Raw genomic sequence first — 14,590 nt, 5'->3', positions numbered from 1 at the left:
CTGCTAAGTCTTGTCAGTCAGATGGAGAGAGGGCGCACCGTTCAATCTGAAGAGAGTCGTGTTACAAATGAGGGGGACATCTCTGCAGAAAGACAGACTGAAGGACTGAGAGACAACAGACGGACACAGACAAAGGAAAGGGAGTGGCAAGCAGAGAAATATATTTAACAAGTAGAAAAAGTCAGGTATATAATGAGTTTTGCACAGGAGAAATATTACTGAGGGTGTTCGATGATTTATATAATTATGGCCACTGTTAGCTGTTTTAATCCAAATGGACCTTTTCTGTTGTTTTTAATGTCACATTTTAAGGTCAGCTTCAAATATCAATCCCTCACACTCACTTTGAGTACTTTCAGACTGTACTTTAGACTAATTATTTGTCTTTTCCTACTGTCATAAAAAATACAATGCAAAAAGCAGCATGATGTGTGTAAGGATATTGTTATGGCTCAAAATATCAAGTTTTACATCGGCACATTGGGGAATGACAAAATCTTCACTTTATATATTTTTTTCCTACTTATGAACTTGTGATGTTATTTATGCTAATTTTCGTGTACAAATGCATTTCATGAAATGCATGACAGGTCCACAAATGATGTTTCACAGAGCTGAAGTGTGCATCTGTGCCCGTGGATTTGAGTGTCTCTGTTGCATCGAGGCATTTGCTGTCACAGTTTGCCTGGGACACATTCAGATCTGTAGCCTTGCCTCATTAATTTCTAATAAAATGGCAGAGCTGACATTCAGCTACACCGTACAGCTGACAGGCTGCACTAACAGGCAGTGGCTCCAGACATGACCATGCTAACCACAGCCTGGTTCCTCTCAAAGTCGATCCATCAAACTGCCTCACGATAGCACTATCTATCTCTCTCTGCACAGCTTTGCAGAGGAGTGATAGTCTTTTGTGAATGTGTGCATGGATACACACGGCCTATTTTGCTCGTTTTAGTTGTATTCAAACAAGTTTGTGACTGTATTTGTGTATTTGCACGTGTGTGTCTGTGTGTGTTTTCCTTAAAAGTAATAAGAACCAGAGTCAAAGCAGCCTGGTTATACATGAACATTTAGTGGTGTGTGAGTGGGCTTTCTGTGGTAGGCATGGCCAGGCCTCTAGCCGTCTGTGGTCACAGCACTGGTGGAAAACCACTCTCTGTGGTCCAGCCATCCAATGACAGGAGGAGACACACACTAATGAAATGGTTCCATATCCAACCGTTTTGGTTGTATGTGTGCTTTTTCTCATGTTTCTGCCTTAGTTTTCTGTCACTATCCTTAATTTCTCTTCTTTTTTTTTTTGGTCTCTATTTTTTAGGCTGCTGCTCACTCTGCTTTTCCTCTCCTGTCAGCTCTTTCAGTGTGCTCTGCTCTCGAATTCTGAATCCCTCCTCACTCTCCTTCTTTCATTCTCAAGGGAAAACAGGAATGCCATGTGGTGATGAGGAAGTCTAGGATTTGGGTTGAGAGAGATGAATGGTGCTATATGGTGAAAATCATCACATACTATGACCACTCATATAGAATCCGTGTGGTTTGGGATGTGGTTGTGTTTGTCTTGTTAGTGCCTCTGATACATATCCTATGGTTGAACATACTCTGACTCATATTTTTCAGAGAGAATATAACATTAAAATTTCCCATATGACACAGTGCTTAAATATGAATCAATGCTATGAGTCACTTTGGTCATAAAAATTGAAAATTAAGTTTCTATTTAAACTGAAACACTGTTTTGTAGAACTGGAGTCAGAAAAAGCGTACTCATTCTTTGTGCAAAATAATATTACTATGGCTTCAATAACAAACTTTCTAACATATTTAGTATGGTTTTAGTGAAGAATCAATCAATACACACTTTGTTCAAACACACGGTTTCCATTCTTTTAGATTAAAGCACACATGGAAGCTATTCTTATTTGTAAAGTTCATGACACAATATGTAAGGTAGCACATTTCCTGTCAGAGCTGTCACTCAGCCGCACCTGAATGAGAAATCCAATGGCCCAGGTTGTGTTGTACAAACGGTCACCATGGAAACCAACCCACACCTGCTACTGTGCTTAGGAAGGGAGTGAAAAGGGAGGGAGAAACAGAGAGAGAGGAGGTGAACTTTTGAGGCATGTGTGGATATCCTTGAGCTTACGATAATATTTGAACACTTTGTTAAGCAAAGCTCTCAGCAAATTTCCATGGGGCGGCTGCCTCGTCTTTTTTCTAACACCTGTGTTTTGTGGCTGAGGCCAACAGGGGAGCAGCAAAAACGTACACCGCACCACACACAGAGAAAAAAGAAAGCATTCGAAGGCAGGGTTAGAAAAGACGGTGAGTCTGACATGCCAAACCACTGGAGATATTACAGTACTGTATGTCTTTGCTTTTCTGAAGCTAGCCTTGTATTTGGAAGATAAATATGTATAATTCTCCGCGCCAATTCCTTTTGAGCTGCCATTTTCTCTTCAAACTGTCTTTCCCCCTGCCTGTCAATGGAGTAGTACTTTATAATACACAGACACATATTTACTCACACTCAAAAGACCACAGAAAGACAACTATTGGGTCTAAGTCACGCACATTCTCCCAACTGCCAAAGAAAACCAACAGGAAATGAGCAAGTAAAATGTGTCATTCAAACATTATTTTGCATACTGAACACTCTCCTCCTCTTGTTTGAGCCTTCACTGTATACACGAACAAGAGAAACACTTAAAAGGTGTTGCATTAGTTTAATGGAATATTACCCATCTGTTGAATCTCAGTCAAGTGTTTTCCTCTGTCAGGCTTTTATGTTTCATGTTACTCAAACACACACTCACACAGCCATGCGCACACACATTCAGATAAACATAATTTAATGCCCTGTCGCCTTTCTTTCACGGGGTTTCATTATTCTGCTATTGCGTGACGTGTAGGCGTCTAAAATGCCTGCCTGTTTGGAGAATGGGGGAGTGAAGAGTACTCCACAGACAATTGCACTTGAATTTTGAATATAGTTTTTTTTTTTTTTCTGAGGCTTTTTAAGATAAGAGAGAGGTTATTTTCCATAATGGAGTATGACAGAGGGATACATTATAATTTATTTGAATGAATTGCTTGTTTTTACCAGTTTCAAGAGGTGTTCTTGAATATACTACAGTGTGTATGCATGGAGGGAATATGAAAATTAGGACTTATAACCTCAATCTAGTATGTATTTAAATATATAGAGAAGCATATATAAAATGTCCATCACTCAAGAACAAACTGAGCCATGGCAACAATTCAGGTGTGTCTTCATATTTGCATCTGTGTGTGCATGTGCGCATGTGATTAAATATACATCTATATATATATATATATATATATATATATATATATATATATATATATATGGCTATTTGCCCACAGTGCCTGAACGTGTGTACTTGAAAGACGTGTGAATGACAGAGAGCCGACAGAGGATGTGTGTAACAAGAGAAAGTGGGATGAAAATGGGAAGGAGGGACTGAACAGTGTGTGTGTGTGTCTGTGTGTGTTTGTGGGAAGCAGCAAATGGAATGCCCATGCACACGCGAGCATATACGTTTAAATGTCTCTGTGTGTCCAGTGGCTAGTGTAAGCAGACTGTGTGTGGCGAGGGAGCGTGTGACGTGTGTATGCACACACACAGATACATGAGAGGATGTGTGTTTGAACATGTGTGCGTGTGTGTTCAGGGTGTGTGTGAGCCGTGTCGGGGGGTACGGGGCCAGGGAGTGTGCAAGAGGTAGAAGCTGCTGAGTGCGCTCACTGTTCTACTAGTTCATGCTGCATAAGCAGAAATACTGATTGGATTACAACTTAGTCTGGGAAGAAGTATCTGTGTGTGTGTGTGTGTGTGTGCGTGTGTTTGTTCAGTTAGAACTGATGCGGTGTAAACATTTAGGTCAATATTAATATATGCATGTCAGTTTATGGGTGTGGTAGGTGTGCATTTTAAAGGCAAAGCATAGTGAATTCCTGCTGAACCTGTTTGGTGTGTGTGTAGGTGTGTGTGTTATTGTATGTATATGCTCACTGAATGTGTGTATACTTGTCCTTTGCCTGGTTACTATATTTTGTATGAGCTGCGCTGTGTGCTCTCTATGTGCCTGTGTTTCCCTTTCCAAACGAGCGTGTCTGTGTTTAGGTTGGAGGTCCTTAGGTGATCACGCCCCAGTTCCCCCAATTCTCTAAACCACAGTAGATCCCAGCTCAGATAACGCTTCTCTTTGTGTATTTGCGTGCGCTCAGGCTACCTCGTCTTTGTCAGAGATCGCCACGTGTTGAAATATGCGCGTGTGTTTTTTCCTTCTTTGGCCCATCTGGGGGAAACCTTTCGTGACAGACCTCAGAGGCTGCCATTTTGGACCACATTCCTGGCTCCGGGGTTCAGCTCCAGCCTCTCACTTTCACATTATTCAGGTCGTCACATATACAGCCAAGATATCAGTGAAGAGGAGTTGAGAACAATCTCTCCCAGAGGAAATAGAGAGAGGATAGAAGATATTGTTATTTGTCTTCTGGTTTGTTCATTTATTTGTCACTGTCTTTTTTTCTTCCCCTTTTACCAGCCTAAAACAATTTACTTTTCCATTTCATTCCCATTTTTATGCCTGTTTTGGCTTTCTGCCACATCCACTTCTTTTTCCCTTACTTCATCATTGAAATATAAGAAGACCTCCTCTCGCGTTCTGTTGACTGGAAATCACATTTCCTTACTTCCTTTCTCTAACTCACTTCCTGACCCGGCAATGTCATATGTGATATTGAGAATAAGGGTTTATCTGAATGGCTATAAAATGGCTCTGATAATATCTTTTAACTTCAATATTAAATTCCTTGTCATTGTAATGTGTACCTTAGAGTACTGCAGTATAGCTCTTGTGTGGTGATAAATGTGCTACTATGTGTGCTAGGAGGTTGGTGTGCATGGAATGGTCATTGTAAAAGAAAAGAAAAAGCTACCTACACACACATACGCTCAACCCATCTGTGGTACAGTACAAATTCTCACAGAAACACACATCCACAGATCTCCATTCATGCCCACACCACCCACTCCATTTCCTTAGTTTCAAACTTAGCCCGAACTGAAATCGGACTGACGCAGATGAGCTGCAACCATCTTTATTAGGTGACGACAACTCCCTCTCGCAGTCCTCATCCATGCCGCCGGCACTCGATACACAGAAACGGTTGACACACCACTTCCTGCATCTCCCTTTTCAATCCCTTCTTTTATGTAGACACAGATGTCCAAGATCTTACACACTGTGAGTGGGCGCAGATGGCTCCTATAGCAGTCCGTCAATCAGAGCTTTGCGGGGAGAGCAGGGAGATCACAATCCACCGGACTGTACGCATGTGTGTGTATAAATGTATTCTATACATACGTATTTGTGTGCACATGTGTGCTTGTGCTGGTCTGCTTTTCTACATTGTGTGCCTGCGTGTGTCCATTCTGTGTGGTGACACTGATGATGATGGATGATGTTGTATGATAGTGAGGATGATGTATCAGAAGTGTGTACCTGCGGTGCAAATAAAAAGCACATGTTCTGTACCCAGTAGACCGTGAAGAGGCATATGGTTAACAGGTTAATTCAATTCTATTTATTTCTGAACCAAATGTTACTTTCATTAAATTTCCGAGCAGCTAACACTGTATGAGCAAAAATGGGCCACTGTTGATTGACATAATATTAATTTTTGTGGGAGCTAATTTGCATGCTTCCCAATTAGCCAAAGATGTTGCATTGTTTTATGCTTAATTAAAATTAAAGATAGATCATTTTATGTGTTTGGTCGACTTTGGTTCTTCATTATAGAAAGTCTAGTAATAAGATTATGTAAAGGGAAAAAAGGACCTAATAAAGTTTTTCTGTATTGTATTGTATCTGTATTGTATGGTGCTGCTTTTAATACAGATTAAGGAAGAATTTTAATTTACTATACATAGTTGGTTATCTTGGACACAACTTTTACTGTTTACACTAAAAAACTATAACTATGTAAAATTATTATTTTTTTCTCTTGCATATGCTGAGCTTCACTAAAACAAAAAGTGTTTACTTGGCATTTAATTCTAGGTTAACTCAGTGTCAGGAAGGGAATGTGGTTCTTTGTTAATGTAATACTTTTACTCTTGTTGTGCACACTCTTCAGAGTTGGTGGACCTCATCTTTGTTGATTAAATGTTAACTGATGGTCAGAGGTCTGACCAGAGTGGATTACACATAAAGATTTGTGGAGGATTTCATTTAGATTGACAGTGTAGTTTTAGTATAATTCATTGCACTTTGTACTTTCGGTACAACTGAATGGAACATTATTTAGAAGCACATATGTACTGTGTCACACACTCTTAAATGTTAATTTACATAATAACCCATTTACAGCTACATGCCACACACACCCACACATACTTACACACACAAAGTCCCCCCCCCCCCCGGCCCTGACTCCAAATGAATTATTCAACCAATCACACGGCTGAACAGTCTGAACTGTGTCCCTGATTGGGACATGCTGTGTTCACTTCAAATGTCTCACGCTATACCTGACTGACGTGTGTCTGCGCAAATGTGTGTGTGGAACAGCAACTAAGAAAACATGAAAAACAGTTGTAATTTCATACAACAGAACATTCTGACACTTCAGTATTTTTCTTTGAGGCTAAGAAAACAAAAATTGTACTATTCTGTTACTATCCAATATTGATTGTTGATTGTTGTTGATTGTTGTTGCATAAGTGTTAAACCAAAGATTTAAACGAATCGTGACATTAAATCTGAAATTTGACTCAATACCACTATATACATATGTATTTATATACTGTATATAATATATTTGACAACATATTAGTTGTGAATATTAGTGTTTTACTAGAATATTAAATGTTATTTAATTAAAGAACTACATAAATAACTCAACAATATTTGAGACTTTATTATGTCCACATTTAGGTTTTACTGAGGCACAGTTTGTGTCCCTATTTTCCATCTGTTCATTCTTCAGTATTTTGTCAGCCATTTTTATAGATCCAAAAATCGTAATTTTTTTTCTTTTTGTTCTTCCTTTGCAGAGATGTTAGAGTCCAGCAACCTCGTCACCTTTAATGGCTTGGCTAACAGCTCGAGCTATGATGCTTTCCTATTGGACGAGGAGCGAGGGAGACTACTGGTGGGTGCAGAGGACCACATCTTCTCATTCGACCTTGTCAACATCAACAGAGACCACAAACAGGTAAGATTCAGATGTATTTAGCTTTATTTTGGCAGTAGTTTGGTTAAAGTTTACAGGTCTGTGTGAGAGTTGTATGAAGTCTTTCCTTGTTGCAGAATGCAAGGCGTTATTTGAGCTTCTCATTTTTTCTGTTCTCTACTCTCCTCCGCTCTCCCTGCTACTCTCTCTGGAGGCCAATACTCCACCTTTTCCTCCCTCCCCTAATCCCATCTACTGTCTGTCTTGGTCCAGATGGGGCTGTCCATAATTCCATTACTCCACCTGGACTAGGTTAACAGTCTTTTTATCTGATTCGGCCTGCTATCATAGACACACAAGACTGACACAGACTTGCCTGCAGGCTGCAGATACTTGAACATGGGGAATGAAAGTGCTCAAACATACACAGTCAGTGCAAGGAAGGAGAGTGTGTGTCTGAATTATTTTTGCCCTTGGCTCGGATGTGTTTTTTTTTTTTTTTTTTGGCTCTTTTGTTCTGCTCTTTGCATCATTACAAGATAAAGGCCAAAAAGCAGTGATTAAGCAAATCTAATGTAATTACCCTGAAATGTGCAATGCAGATTCCCGAGAGAGGAAAACTCAGCTGATCTAGAGAGGAGATAAAGTCTAGGAATAGAATAAGGAATGTGTCTGTATATGTTCCAAGGACACACGCAAACGTATTTCATCGACATAATAATACATCTACAACACATGCATGTGCATACATTTCTATTGTCCATTCACATCTGTGAGGCCACCACTGAAAAAGGGAGCTCAATGGCACCCAGGCTTTGAATAATCATCCCCTTACTCATTACAGCTCACACATGCACACTCATACACGCCATGTGTGTTTATAATTCATGTGACACCAGAGGCCACAGATGGATTCGCCTTACGGACAGTACGCCATTATTTATTTGTCAATGAGTCTTATCTTTTTGAGAACAAAGTTGCAAAAGCATGCTTTCCATTCACATGTTAAGTTAAAAGTGCAACCATATGGTCAGGATTTGAACTGTAACTCTATTGTAGAAAATGTTTGAATGTTTGAATGAAGTTTAGCCAGAAACTATATTCGGAATACATGAAAGTCTATAAGTGCAAGTTTGATGTAGAGGGTAACAGCATATGTTGTCCAGCTTCACCTAAACACAGTATATTTCAGATTGTTTTTCATCTTTGTCATTTACGTTTTACCTAAACTTCCTCTACCCCACTTTGATTCAGTCCGTCTTTATAGTGTATAAAAGACAAGCTCTTATTCATCATATGTGGTTGCACAACTAATGATCACTAGGGCTGCAGAGGGAAATAAAAGAGTAAACAAGGGATTGTCAAAACATGACAAATCCGAAGTCATTCTCCAGGAATTACAAAAACCTTCCTTTCCTCTGATTCATCACATTGACTCAGAGCCTTCCTTTTTATGAAACATCATGTAAATGTCTCGTATCCACCTTCGGCATAATGTGACTCTGTCTATTTCTCATTTGCGCAGATTGCGTGGCCTGCCACCCCCTCCAAGAGAGATGAATGCAAGTGGGCAGGGAAAGACCTTGGGGTAAGTCCAACCTCATGATAGCGTCATCATTTGATCTCTTCCCTACAATTTTTTGCTTCTATTGTTAGCCAAATTATATGTCTGTTTTGTGTAGCTCCATGTCATTCTTAAACATTTTCTGGGATGGGTTTTTTGTTGGCCTAACCACATTTAAAAATCCAAACAAGATTGAAATAGCTATCTGGGACCAGTCGTCTTACGACCACTTAAGATCTGTAGAAAAGGGAAATTAGCTAATAGCAGCCATGTTACATCTCTCAGCTCCGGCACACTCAAATCTCTATAGGCTAGCCCCCACCGACACCCACAACCTAATAAGCAGGAATACATTGTACAACAGATGTTTGGTCACAGTAAGGTGTACACAGTGTCTCAGTGGCAGGAGCATAATGACGCATTACCTTAGAGGTTATTTGTCCCTGCGGTGTACAGTTTTATGTTGAGAGTATATTTATAGATGTGCCTCAGAGTGCCCGCATGTGTGCATATTTTTGTGGGAGTTTGTTGTCTGAGTACTCGTTATCTGGCGCATAGTGTTAGCTCACATGTGCAATCCAGCGTAAGTTTGCTGAACACATCCTATATGCCATCGGTTTTTGTTTGTGTGTACGATGGTGTTAGTGTATTATCTTTGTGTTGCTGTTTGGATAGGCCCTCTCAGTGTTGTATCTGATCTTAATTTCATGGCTGGATGAGTCTGGAGTGCAGCGGGTGCAGGGTTTAAGGATTATCCAGAATTACATAGTCCTTTTAAATCACAGAGGTTCCAAAGGGGTCTAACTCAATGCCAGCTTTTTGGGTTTCACACACAAACATAAAATTACTATCACACAGGCAAAAACTACACCTTCGTTCCCTCACACAGTGGAAAGAGTGAGCTTTGGCAGCACGAAATCACAGAAAATACAATGATGAAGTATTTGCGTGCTGTGAAAATGTTTACCCTTGAAAATGAGGCGGTGAGAACAGAGACAGAGTGCAGCATGGACAGGCCTTGATTAGGACATTACTAAAATATTCAGAGCTCCCAAAGTGATGCATTTCTCCAAACCACAATTTACAGCCGCAGAACAAATCTAACAGCTGCCCCCCTCCAAAATGCCTAATGGCTGGATCATACTCCTTGGCAGGCTGAGTGTGTAACATGGCCCAGGTTGTTGCATTTGATTCAGCAAACAAGAGGTTCAGATGCTGTAATGTGGATTAACATTTTCGCATAACTGCCTGATGTCATTTCTGAGTATTTGTCCACCTATTACAGTTATTAAAGGAAAAATAATAATCCAGCGTTATCCTACATTTCCAGTGCATTTTCCATATTCAATTAGAGACCTCAGCATAATTTCAAAATTCACTCAACTCATATACGAACCCACATACAGATCTCTCCACCCATTTCCCCCATGGAAAGTCATCATTAATACCCTGCCCAAAGAGAGTCATTCATTTTTTTCCATTAATGACTCATTTATCCTCTGCGGGTTTTGTGGTTTTCACATAATCACATGGTTTGTGATCAGGGAACCCATTATTCACCTGGGGTCAAGACATGTCATGTTTAAGCCACATATTTGAGTGACTTGCATAATTAACGTTTGTCAGTGTTTATGTGCAACTTACCTACCACATAGCTAATGAGTCCAACTTGACGACAGCCATGTAAAATCCAAAACAGAGCTGACACTGGGGGGATTATAGGAGTTGGTGAGATGCATATAATAAGGGTGTGAGAATGATGTGGGGACATGTGCTCCTGCTGTTCAGCAGTAGGAAACACAGAGGGTAAAGTCATTAAGTTGTACAGTTACATAGACACACAGACGTGCAGGGTTGAGGTCAGCCACAAGACATCATGCAAGTTTAGTCTTCCTCTGTTAACTCAGCAATAGTCCTGTGGCTGAAGTGTGTGAACTTTGTTAGGATTGTGGAGTAATGATAATATTTGCAGTTAAAAGGTGATGAATAAGCCCAGTCAGTTAGAAACAACTGGATTACAATAAAGCTTAATTGAAATGTGCTCATGTTAGATGAGAAGATTTAATATCACTCTCAGAACTGTATACTCAAAATGAAGTTGGTGCCAGCAGCCAGTTAGCTTATTTTAGCATGAAGAAATAGCTGACCTGATTCAGGTAACACAATCTGTCCACCATTACATCTACCTCTCACTATTTACCATGTTGTATCTCCATTGTTTGATTTGTCACTGCTCCTGGAAATAACCTCCCCATAAAGCCAAAAGGTGTCTCTTTTACACTTTGGTTTCTTGCACAGATTAAACACAAGGCTAGCCATTTCCAGCCTTTATGCTAAGCTAACTGGCTGCTGAATCCAGCTTCATATTTAAGATGTGAGAGTGGTAGTAATCTTCTCATCTAACTGTTGGCAATTTGCATATTTCCCAAATTGTCCAACTATTCCTTTAAGCAGATATCTGAGGAGAGGAAACATTTTCTGCCATTTTGAATAATAGCAGGAAATTCTGCTTTTTTGGAAAAGGTTTTCAATGTGCGAAGTCAGGGTTACTGTAATATAGTGGTGCACTGGAAAATGTCATCACTCCAACTTGAACTCAGTGGAGCCTCATATCTATTTATGTCTCATATGAGGGTCATCATCAAGACATCAAACTGAAATGTTTAGAAGCCTGAAGAGATACATGTGTTGAATGGAGGAAGAAAGAACGGTAATTTGGCTGTCTGCATGTGATGTGATGAGTGTTCTGGGTTTCCAAATCCCCAAGCAAATGTGAACTTATTTGTTAGGTGGATATTCAGCATGTATTTATAATTAGGAAAACCTCAGCCTAATCTCTTAAACACATGTGTCTAAATCAACTCCTCAAGGCCGCTAATAACCCTCCTACATTAACCAATCCCGTTGATTAGCACTCTAATAAACAGTCTCACACCACTGGGACTATCAACATGTGCTGGAGCGCCAACCCAAATACCCTCAGTAAATTCAAACACATGGATCATTAAAGACCTGAGGCAGATTTGCCTGATTTGACTTACAGGTGGGATTTCCTTGAAGGAGACTCAGTTTCGTAACTCTGTTCCAAACTGGAAAGTCCCTGCTTTAAATGGAATTCCACCAGAGCTTTTGTCTATTCGTTTATTCTTTGCTTTCTATTAGTGTCTATTTCAATCACGTCAGAACTTTCCTCCATTAGAGGTGTCAACATTATTTTCATAAAGGATAAAACTTAATTTAAACTGTATGATTTGGAGGAGGGAATTGGCAGTTTGGAGACTAATGTTAACATTTGCAAGCTCTTTAATAAAAAACAAAATCCCAAAGGTCTTACATGATTTGCATTATAATATACTTCACTGGTAGGATTACTACATAAACATATACTGATATTTCATACATAAAATGTATTCAAATCCCTCTGCCAGCTGTATGTCTCATTGTATAGAATTACTCAGAGGCGGGGGGTTTTGATGTCCCGTGTCTCATTTCTTTTCCAGAAAGAGTGCTCTAACTTCATCCGGGTCCTACAACCATACAACCAGACCCACATGTACATCTGTGGCACAGGAGCCTTCCACCCTATCTGTGCTTTCCTGGAAATGGGCAAAAGGGCAGAGGTAATACATCATCACACACAGAGGTGCATTAATGTCTAGCAAATGTTGTTGCCCTTTTCCACACTTTAAATCAGTTATATATATGCAAAAGGTAATTTAAATCTCAATAGAGCGTTCATTAATGAGTCATGAAATGTGACACCAGTGCTATAGTCAACTAATGAGAGACTAAATCCAATATTGTTTCCCTTTTAAAATGTGTGCACTACACATGCACTGGCTGCACCGAGTATATGCTCACACATTTTTCTGTCTAGCACAGCAGTATTCATTCCTTTCATTGATTATCTTCTCATCAATGTTTTCTTTTGTGCTAAGTGGAAAAAGCAGTCACTACATGTTTCAATTGCAGCCATCTGAAATTAAACAACCTCTCCCCTACATAAAAGTTGAGTCACTCATCTTGATAAAGGCCTACAGGTCAATCAATGTACCAGCATGGGTCCTGCAGTCCCACAATAAAGAGGGAAATGAGTGTTTGCACCATGCAGACTTTCAGTATAGAAGACCCTGCATGTGTTCATTTGAGTTTAACGTGGTGCTGTCAGTAATTGATTTAAAGAAAACTGAGTAAGTCTCTTTTATGACTTTTCTTTTATATATAACATACTCTAGAGGTGATCTGTGGATTTGCTATTTTATTTTCCCAGTATATCTGTTACATGAACATTTGCAGTCACTATTGTTGATCTGTGCCCAAAGTAGAACAAGTCAGCTGGGTCAGAGAGAGCAGTGTTGAAAAAAAAAAAATTGTACTGCTCCTGTCTGACTGAACTGCTATAAGAAGAATATGTTGTAATTTGAAACACAGGCTATAAATGTACCTTTAGCAAGGCTTAATGTGGCTTTCCCTGGCCTCTTTTTGAACTTTGACCCTTTGTACCACAGGACAACATCTTTCGGCTGTCCTCACATTTCGAAAATGGCCGCGGGAAAAGCCCCTATGACCCCAAAATGCTCTCAGCCTCACTCCTGATCGGTGAGTTTGATCTCTGCCGCTGTGATTAGTTCCAGGAAGTAAGCATTCACTTCAGAGCTGGTCATTTGTTCCTAACCATACTTTCTCACTGGCAGATGGAGAGCTCTACTCTGGCACATCTGCTGATTTTATGGGAAGGGACTTCGCTATTTTCCGTACCCTGGGAGATCATCATCCAATCAGAACAGAGCAGCATGATTCAAGATGGCTGAATGGTAAAATATAAAAAATAAAAATGGGTTTTTCTATAAATGTCAGTTTAATTTACTATTGATGATTGATATGGCTGGTTTGGTAGACTAATCACATATGGTTTAACAAACTTCAAAACAAATACTGCTTTTAAAGTAGAATTTGACACTTGTGGTCTACATGAACTTTAACTTCCATCAGACATTTTTGGAAAAAGAGCACCACTGAGCTTTTCAATGGACTTAGAAAACATTAAATCTCTCACAGGCCTCAAGTCTCCAATCACTTCCATTCATGTGTAGACATCTGATATCAGGGCCCATTCACAAAATCACTGGATTTGCCTGTGCTAGTAAGATTAGCGCGCCAGTGAGGGAGGGTTATTGACTGTTCCGTCTGTCTGGCTATCTTTCGGCACCGCAGAGGACTTAGGAAGCCACAAAAGTTCAGTTTGAACCTTTCCCTCAAGCTGTGCCATCCTTTTTTCCCTTCTTTCCCACAGAACTAATCCGGTCTCAGCTGTTTTCCTGTAGTGGAGTCAAATTCCTCTTAGTTCACCCCCACCCCCCTCCCCAGCACCATCAAAAATCACACACACAAACACTGGTCTCTGCAGTGCTGATAACTGTGACATATTAATAAAGAGTGATTTAAAAGGGAGAAGTCGTTGTTGGCACGTTAATCCCCATCGATCTTTCACCTTGTTCAAACAAATACGCCAGGGATTGTATCCATTCGGCTCGGCAAAATCCAACTCCTCCACCACAAAGGGGGGATTGTAATTGCATGGATTACTGGGATGGGGGATATTCTATTGAGCCTTTATCAACAAGGTTACATGGTACTCAAATGTAACAAGAGAGGGACTTGGGAATGAATTCTTAATAGCAGATTTAGGGTTAAACGGTAGCTTTGACTTTAGTCTTGATTCATGCATTTTATTTACACATCTTTTCACCGTTTAATGCCCTCTCACTCACATGGAGGTTGGATTAAACTCCTCTGAATAAAGGGACCTTTTAGTTGAGA

General features: G+C 40.0%; 1 protein-coding gene across 1 annotated transcript in view; it reads left to right on the top strand.

The window, feature by feature from the left end:
- The window catches only part of sema3aa (sema domain, immunoglobulin domain (Ig), short basic domain, secreted, (semaphorin) 3Aa), a 33,041-nt gene that overhangs the window by 6,931 nt on the left and 11,520 nt on the right, over nt 1-14,590 (top strand). Inside the window, exons 2-6 of the mRNA XM_062443422.1 lie at nt 7,088-7,248; nt 8,732-8,794; nt 12,271-12,390; nt 13,279-13,369; nt 13,465-13,584. Coding sequence (XP_062299406.1) covers nt 7,088-7,248; nt 8,732-8,794; nt 12,271-12,390; nt 13,279-13,369; nt 13,465-13,584 — 555 coding nt within the window. The remainder of the gene's footprint in view (nt 1-7,087; nt 7,249-8,731; nt 8,795-12,270; nt 12,391-13,278; nt 13,370-13,464; nt 13,585-14,590) is intronic.

Source organism: Scomber scombrus, chromosome 22 (genome assembly GCF_963691925.1).
Source record: "Scomber scombrus chromosome 22, fScoSco1.1, whole genome shotgun sequence".
Lineage (NCBI taxonomy): Eukaryota > Metazoa > Chordata > Actinopteri > Scombriformes > Scombridae > Scomber > Scomber scombrus.
This window is presented reverse-complemented; position numbering and strand designations above follow the sequence as displayed.